The sequence below is a fragment of the Capsicum annuum genome, chromosome 11 (assembly GCF_002878395.1).
Source record: "Capsicum annuum cultivar UCD-10X-F1 chromosome 11, UCD10Xv1.1, whole genome shotgun sequence".
Lineage (NCBI taxonomy): Eukaryota > Viridiplantae > Streptophyta > Magnoliopsida > Solanales > Solanaceae > Capsicum > Capsicum annuum.
The window spans coordinates 230,082,386-230,091,436 of record NC_061121.1 but is presented as its reverse complement, the minus strand read 5'-3'; the positions used below and the strand labels follow the sequence as shown (position 1 = coordinate 230,091,436).

The 9,051-nt window shown below is 38.8% G+C and overlaps 1 protein-coding gene across 3 annotated transcripts; it reads left to right on the top strand.

Moving 5' to 3' along the window:
* Window positions 1-550: 550 nt before the first annotated feature.
* Window positions 551-8,849, top strand: LOC107847638. Of its 3 annotated transcripts, none has more exons than XM_047399879.1 (11): window positions 551-653; window positions 4,175-4,369; window positions 4,456-4,540; window positions 4,675-4,750; window positions 4,969-5,142; window positions 5,553-5,655; window positions 5,764-5,873; window positions 6,232-6,321; window positions 6,453-6,533; window positions 6,657-7,499; window positions 8,330-8,849. In XM_047399879.1, exons 2-11 carry the CDS (start codon window positions 4,204-4,206, stop codon window positions 8,420-8,422), a joined length of 1,821 nt encoding a protein of 606 aa, XP_047255835.1. In that variant the 5' UTR covers window positions 551-653; window positions 4,175-4,203; the 3' UTR covers window positions 8,423-8,849. The 3 variants fall into 3 exon arrangements, with proteins under 3 accessions (XP_047255835.1, XP_016547506.1, XP_016547505.1); XM_016692020.2 differs by lacking the exon at window positions 551-653 and adding an exon at window positions 886-1,180 and having other exon boundaries at window positions 4,492-4,540; XM_016692019.2 differs by lacking the exon at window positions 551-653 and adding an exon at window positions 887-1,180.
* Window positions 8,850-9,051: the final 202 nt, after the last annotated feature.

The window sequence follows — 9,051 nt, the reverse complement described above, 5'->3', positions numbered from 1 at the left end:
GTTGATGATCTTTTGACCTTAAATTGAAATCTATGTCGGATTGCATGATGCTTCATAACTCTAGTTATTGTATTTTTATCCCAATACAGTTGTCCTTCTTCAACATCCCTATAAAGAGGATCATAGGCTTTGGCTCATCTTCCAAGTGTTCCTCAGAGAAATCATCTTCAATGGCAGGAAAGTGATTTTCTTCGACAATCTGTATAGAATCTGATAATTCACCAGCTAGAAATTCGACAGGGATGAGTGTTAGACACAATGGATACTCATTGATATCGAGACTTTTTTTCTTCATCTGCATATACAATTTGACACTCATGTCATTGTATATAGGCATAGATCCGACAGTGACAATGTATTTGATATCCAATAAACCTTTAGTTGGATTTATATTCAACTGTTTATACAATTCAGCAACAAATACATCGTAAGTAAAGGAAGAATCGAACAAAACTCCATTGATGATGAAATTCTGAAATTCAACCTCAGATATCCATTCACCTCTATATTTGATCATTATTGGTACTAAAATTTTTAGAGATTTATATAGAAGGTTGTGGAATGTAAAAGGTAAAGATGAGTATCAGAAAAGGTAATGAACGGAGAATTAGGTGTTTGAAGGGAAAGAAATTTGTGACTGAAAAGGAAAGAAGGTACAGTTGTAATTTGAATTTTTTTTGTATTTTCCCGTTAGATGTAGTTAATTATACGCGAGTGAGGAGAGGCTATTTAGCGGGTTTATAACGTGACTCGCGAGTGGCTATTTACGGGTATTACAAATTTGGGTGCTAATTTTATAAAATTATTTTATTTTAAGTATTATTTTTATCCTTTTCCCTTTAAATAATGAAACGTGCATAGACAAGTACAGCTAAACTAGTATATATACACACTCTCAAAACCTCTCCGTAAAGTTAACAAATCTTTGTAGTGTCAATGGCGCGAGGCCTTTTTCTTTCTCCCCACACAAAAACTTCTTCGCATTTTCTTTTTCAAAATTCCATTTTTGTCCCTTCAACATTATCAAAATTACTATATTACCCTTCCTCTTCATCATCATCTCTAAGGTTACTGTGCAGCAGTTGCAATCAAGAAAATGTACCAATTGACATGTCAGTATACTCAGAAACATTTGCTAAACGTATGGCTATGGTGGGTCTCAAGTCCCATCATTCTATTGGTCAGTTTTACCCCCTCGTACTGTATTGTATTAATGAATATAATGTTTGAATAGATTGTATCGTTTTATGTTTGTTATATGATGTAGCACATTATTACTCTCTCCGTTTGAAAAAATGACCTACTTTTTCTTTTTAGTTGACGTTTTTTTTTGTCGACAACACTTTTAAGAGTAATGCATTTAGTAACCTGAACTATGACCAAATTTGCTACGACATAGGTCCTATTCTCTCCCTTTTTTGCTGACGTGACCTTATTTTTATGTAATAAAAGTGAGCTGACAAAAATATGCTAAAATTGAGTTCACGAGGGTAATAGGCCCCCGTGAAGTTGGGGTGGGTCGTAGCAAATTTAGTCATAGTTTGAGGGGGTATTGGATGCTTATCTCATACTTTAATTTCAACTTTTCACGTGGCGTGTTTAAACCACAAGATTAAAGGTAGGACCACGAGATTCAGTTTGTATTAGTTGGTTTGATTGACTTAAAGAATCTCAATATCATGAGAAACTGTATCATGGGTTTCACTTGTCTTGTAATATACTGTATCTTTGTTCGTAATGTATCGTATTGTATTGTGTTGTATTATATCATAATAAAGATTGTATCTTTATTCGTTGTTACATGAAGTCACACATGAATATCTTGGTTTTAGTTCAGCTCGACTTGTAAGGTTGGTAACTCGAAGGCTTTACACAGTTAATTGAGAGTCCATTAATTTCTGCTGGACACAACTGTCTCCCTATGGTGCTGATAAAGTATATAGTGCATTATGGTTATCTTTTTGAGAAGATAACAATGTTGTATTATAAACCAGTACTTAGGTAGTACTGACCCTTTACAAGAAAGTAATGAATCCTAAAACACAATATCAGTCTTAGCATGCTAAGTTGCGCGGACTCTTCAGTTTTAATGTCGCAGTGTCGGATTCTCCAAAAACACACTACTTTTGGAGGATCCGACCCGCACCCATTGACATTTTTGAAGAGTCCGAGCAACATAGTTAGCGTGAATCTAAAACTTATAGGATTGCCTCTGCATCTACAGGGAAACTCTTTGTACACCAAAAACGAAGTAACATAATACAATCTGTTTTAATCTAATCTTCCGTAGGGATCTGCTCTTATCCTCAAAGCTCCTAGAATTCCTTTCTTTCCAAATGGTCCACCAAATGCATGCTGGAATAGTCCTCCAGTAGCGTCTGTTCTTTGCTCCCTTCCTTGCTTCTTCCCAGCTAGAAAGAGTGTCAACAATCTTACTAGGTATTGTCCATTAGATGCCTCAGAGATTGATGAAAATCTTCCATTATTGATCAGTGATTCTGCAATGAAGGAACAAATGGCTCACTGTCTCAGCTGCTTCCCAACAAAGGAAGCAATGTGTCACTAAAACGATGTCCCTTTTCCTCAAGTCCTCGTGTGTCAAAACAGCCACTTTTGCTAACAGCTAAGTGAAACATGCCACTTTGAGTGATGTCTTGACTTTTCAGGTCTGCAACCAAGGCCAGCTGAGGCTCTGTGACATGTCCAAGTTCATGATCTTGTACCCTGAGCTCACTTTATGAACCCCCTTGCTATGTTCAGTGCACCATAGGCAGTCCACCCCTTATTTTATCCATTGGAATGTTTCCAGCAGTTTTAAAAGCTCAACTAACCTATGCACTTCCAGTCGTTAAGATTTCTTTTGAGAGATATTTTCCAACCTTGCGGAGACCAACCGATCTTCCACTATGAAGTGCTAATTCAAACACATCTGGGAAAATTTCGAGTAAGCTTCGGTCGCCTAGCCAATTATCTTTCCAAAAGCTTGTTTTGTTGCCATCATGGACTCTGACGACAGTGACTTTTTAGAGAAGGCCACCAATTCTTGGTTGATCTCCATACTGTCACACCATATGGATTGAGTACTTCGTTAGTGACCTAAGAATTCATTTCTCCATATGTCATTTTGATCACCTTGTGCCACAGTGATTGTGGTTCTAGAGCATATCTCCACAACCACTTCGATTTTAGTGCCTTGCTTTGATTCTTCAAGTTTTTAATGCCCTGACCTCCTTGATTTTTTTCCCAGTAATCAATGCTTTGCACTTTACCAGGTGAAAACCTTTTCTTTTCTTGTTGCCTTGCCAGAAAATTCCCTTCTGAGTTTGTCCAGTCTTTGTACTACACTTGCGGGGATTGGAAACAAAGCCAGCATATAAGTGGGGAGGGCATCCAAGATTGCATTGATCAGTGTGAGCCTGCCCCTGATGGGCAAGTATTGTGCCTTCCATCTAGCAAACTTCTTCTCACATTTCCCCAAAACCGAGTCCCAAAGATGTTTAGAATTTGACTTTCCCCCCAGAGGCATCCCAAGATAAACAGCGGGCAATGCAACAGATGACAATAGATTCATGTTAGGAACTGAGTTTATAGGATATAGGTGACTCTTTCCCCAATTGATTTGCAGACCTGAAATACCTTCAAATAATACCAGAACGACCCTTAAATATTTTAGTTGCTCCTCATTTGCATCGCAGAAAATTAAAGTGTGATCTGCATATTAGAGATGTGTCACCTCTAGACTTCTCTCATTGCTTGTGGATACCTCGAAAGCAGTGATCCATCCATTTGCTTTTGCTGTCTTGAGCATATTGTTCAGACCCTCCATGGGCAGATGAAAAGGAAAGGGGATCAGGATCCCCTTGTCTGATTCCTCTTTGTGCTTCAGACAAAACCTTCTGGAGCTCCGTTAATAAGAAGAGAAAATTTCATACAGAAGCTGATCCATCTGATCCACTTATCCTCAAATTCCATTTTTCTGATGATATTTAGAAGGAACTCCCAGTTAACATGATCATACGTTTTTTCAACGAAAACAAAAAGAACCAGGACTCCTTAAAGGGGACAAATAGACGCCCATCAATGAATCCAGCTAATTAAGAACAATGTATTATTTCTTGGATGGTCTTTATGGTGACCATGGAAATGAGCTTTTTTCTTATCCTTTCTTTTGTAGTTTTGGGCGTTTCTGGTGGCCCTGATAGCATGGCCCTCTGTGTCTTAACTGCTGCATGGAAAACCAATAGCCTTGGTATTGCTGCTCAAAAGAATGAGTTTGTTGACGGGCTCTTAGCAGTGATAGTTGATCATGGACTTCGTGCTGAGAGTAAAGATGAGGCTCACCTTGTTCATCGTCGAGTCACAAACATGGGTATATGTTCCTTTAACTTTTTCTTTGTCTTGAATATAGAACATTGCAACACCTTTTAATAGAGATATAATTTAGGCCTTGTATAGGAATTGAATGTGAGATTGCTTGCTGTGAATGGTCAGAAGGCAAGCCAAAGCAAGGTCACTTGCAAGAAGCGGCTCGCCAGAAGAGGTCATTACCAGAGTTCAAAATTTTCTTCAGCAAAACACTATTTCTGAGCCTTGTCATATGTTATACATTCATCCTGATGTTAATAATCTTGTCATTATTGTGAGGAAATAAGTTGTCCCTCGTCATTTGTCCAGGTATGAAATTCTCCAAAGTGCTTGCATTCGGCATCAGATTGGTGTGTTGATGACTGCGCACCATGCAGATGACCAGGTATTGTCATAATAGCGTCTACTTTGTGGATTTTGTATTTTATGTTTCTAAAAACTCAGCATTTATCAGATGGCAATCTGTTCAGTTTTAGTCAATACATTGAAAATAGTTGTGTTTGAATACAATTTATGTTGCCTCATGCAAATGTAAGCTGAACATTATTGGTTTTGATTCAATAGCTGATAGATTTACCAATTGCTAACAGAATTACTCTACAGGCGGAACTATTCATTCTCAGGTTATCTCGTAATAGTGGCGTGCTTGGACTCGCTGGAATGGCATCTGTTTCACAGCTGTTTCCTACATGTCCAGATTTAAGTACTGAAGCGAGTAGCAGTGGACTTTTATTGGTTAGACCTCTCCTGGAGTTTTCTAAAGAAGATATGTACAAGGTTTGTTTTCTCAATTTGCCTTGGAGGATTTTCGTAGTAGACTTCTTCTAAAATGAAGGGGGGAGCCTTGGAGTAACGGGTAAAGTTGCTGTCATGTGACCAGGAGGTCACGGGTTCAAGCCTTGGAAATAGCCTCTGACAGAAATGCAAGGTAAGGCTGCGTACAATACACACTTGTGGTGGGACCCTTCCCCGGACACCGCGCATAGCGATAGCTTTAGTGCACCGGGCTGCCCTTTTTTACTTCTTTTAAAATGATTGAACTACATCTGCATATTTTGCAGGGTAATGTTTCTTCAGGATCTTAAAATGGTTAAACTACATCTGCACATTTTCCTTGAAAATTGAGATGGTTATTCCTTTTCGTAGTTCATTGGAAGCTTCTAAAGTTTCATCACCTTGTATTGCAGATATGTATAGGTGCCAATCTCGAATGGGTTGAAGATCCCACGAACAGAAATGCATTATTTGCTCGTAATAGAATTCGGATGATATTGACTGACTTGGCATCACGTGAGTAGCTTTTCGTGCATTTACTTAATCATACACCTATTCTTTTGGAGGAACCTTGTTAACAAAACCTGTATTTACTGTATCTTGATCATATTTTTTTTCCTGCAGCTGTCTTCAGATCCGAGTTGCAAGCACTTATTGCTGCTTGTCGGAGAACAAGGTTGCATGTTGACAAAATTTGTTCCAACCTGATGCATCAAGCTGTGACCATCATGCCTGTGAGTTTTAGAATTTAGTTGGGAATTCATTCTAAGTTCTACATTCTAGGCATGCTCCTTGCGTTCCCTGTTTGAGTATTTGCACTTCTGTGAATGATTAAAATCCATTCGTTAAATAGCTGACGTTCAATGAAGTATTATGGAAAAAAATTAATGGAAATAAATAAACTAACCATTTGGAAGAAACACTTGGAATGGAATCCGTCAATGACTCCTGGTACGGTTGGTAGAAGTATTTTGACTAGAACTTATCCGTGTGTTATTTTCTTGGTAATGATTCTCATTTGGTGAGGAGAAACACTCTGTACATCTGTACCTTGTCTTAACCTACCTAATTTTTTTTTCTTCTGGAAAGCAGGAAGGGTATGCAGTGATTGATTTAGGAATCCTCAGTCCTTCAGAATTAAAGGACATAGTTCTCTCGAAATTTATTGCTTTGTTATTGCAGGTATTGCCACTTTTAGCTTTAATTTTAATCAATTTCTTTTCAGGAAAGGTATTTTTGTTGTAGAAAGCTTTTCTCGACCTGTATCTAATGATAGGTACCTACCTACTCGTGCCTCTTGTTTTTCGGTATAGTTTGTTTCACAAAGGCAAATACCTGTCAGAGGCAGTGCATCAAAATTGTTATTAGACTACATTCGGACTTCCCCATGCAAGGTGAATATAATCCAATTTAACTCTTACCTTTGCACACACAAATGGGATAGACTTTTGTGGGCAAGAAATTCCTTTATTGTGATATTAGACTGACGATTTTCAATAACACATGGCACCTTGCAGACTGCTGTTACTGCATCTGGTTGTTACCTTTGTCCTGCTCCTGGATCCAAAGGCACTAAAGTATTGGTTTGCTGCTCTGCTGGTGCTGATTTGACACTTGAGTTGCTAAATCCATACTCGACTGAAGGAAATAACAGCGCTATTTCAAATGAGGTAGAGCAAATTGTAGCAAATGGGAGGTCATACTCAGACCAGTTCCCACAAATTACACTAGGAAGGCAATTTTTGGACCTGACATCTTCTGATTCCATTCTAGCTGAAGCCAAAAGGGAAGGCATTCTTGGTGAATCCACCTACAAGAGCATTATTTCTCTGCAGAGAGAGGAAACCGATAATTTCAAGTCAAAAACAAATATTATGCTCGAAAACAAAGTGGAACACAAAGTAGAATACACAGCTTCTGCTCCAAACAAAGTACTCCATCCTGAAAAAGTTGGTTACTTCATGAACAGATTTATAGTGAAGTGGAATCTCAAGCAAACCGCTTACACTTCATTTTCCATGAATAATTCTAGTGAACTCAAAGATTTTGGAGAAGAAAGATGGAACTTTTGCAATTCTTGTGTCCTTGGTGATGATCGGGTGGCCAGGATCCGTTGCATGGTTGATGCTGATTGGTTGTACCTAGCGATATTATCGAAAAGAGAGGATAGCAGCAGTGTTCATAGAGAAGAACTTTCCCTTTCAATGGAGTCACGAGTAACGAGCAACATAAACTTGTGTTCTGCTTATACACAGAAATCAGCTGAAAAAGCTCTTGTCTTACTGAAGTCCATTCCAGTCGCTGCTAGAAGAGCTTTACCTGTCTTGGTCAATATGGATGGGTTGTTGCTAAGCATACCAGTAAGTCAATGTCTGTTTTTATGTCTGCCTTTGTGATACTAATCCGATAGTATTTTTCCTACTGCGAACCACCCTCCGTGATACAGCTTTCCTTTATCATTTAAACTGTTTGGCCTAAAGCTTGAGACTTTAATTGCCAGCTTATCGTTATATGAACCTGATGAACAGGCTGGTTCAACCACAAGCAAGTTACTCAATTGGTTTAGTTTACTACAGATACTGGTGAAAAGTAGTTTAGACCAATATTTCTGGTTGATCCAAGGGGATTAGAACAAACAGGCTGTTCTATTCTCACGGTGTGCCTTGTCTCAGGCACTGATCCTCTACTTGGTGCTTCTAACACCCACTTATGATCCCGCCGATGCTCTATTGCTGCTTCTTTTGCTTTACTGCATCGCGGAACAAAGAAAAAACGCATTATAGCACAAAACTTATTGGTTATAGTTAGCTACCCAATAGTAACTTGATCTTTCTTCTCTTCCACTTGCTTGCCAACAACAACAACATACCCAGTGTGTTCCACAAAGTGGGGTCTGGGGAGGGTAAAGTGTACGCAGTCCATACCACTACCTCAAATGAAGTAGAGAGGTTATTTGCGATAGACTTCCACTTCCTTACCAGACACCAAAAAAAAAAAAACGTTTTCCTTTCATACCAAACAAACAAAAAATGTAGGTTTACTATTTCTGAGGGCATTAATAGTGCAAACAACAATCACAACTACCTTGAAAGTTTTGGTTTTTGTATTCACATTCCATGCTGGTTTTGATGTGTCAATTTTTCTGTTTCTGATAGCCTGTACTAATTTTCTTTCTTTTGCTTCTTCTCAGCGTGTGGGTTTCCAGCACTGTCCTTGCTTGGTGGCGTCCGCTACATTTAAGCCAAAAGTCCCGCTTGGTGGAGGTTACAGTTCATTCCTCTAGTTGGTTTACAGTGTCAACTTGTTCATGTTTCATCATTAGTTGTGCTGGCGTTCTGATGCTACCAAGGGGGGGAAATCTCTGCTTCCTCTAGTTGGTTTACAATGTGAACTTGTTCTGTTGTTCATGCATCATATAAGTCTAGCTGCCTTTCTGATGTTACCGGAGGAGAAGTCTCGGCTGGATGGACTATCATTTTCTAGTGGGTTTACGATGTGAACCGACTAGCTGGTTCTCAGTTCTAACCAGCACAAACAAAATCTCTGCTGGATAGACGTTATAATTTATTCGTTTATTTGGTTTACAATGTAATTATGTCAACTTGGTTCTTGTACCATTGTTAATCCGGCTGGCCCTCTGTTGTTTACCAGAGGGATAGAGGTGTTACAATGTCATTTCTCTGGTTGATTTACAATGTCAACTTGGTTCATGTATCATTTGCAGTGCAGGTTGCCCTCCTAAGTTATCTAAGGAGGGAATACCCTCTACCGGACGGAACATTATCCCGAATTGTACACTGGTTATTAGGATACATGGCAGAGATGAAGACATGAAGGAGCAGCAAAATGAAGAAAATAAGAAGCAAGATTTGCCTGGATTTCTAAGTTGATAAGTTAGGTGTCACTAGAAAT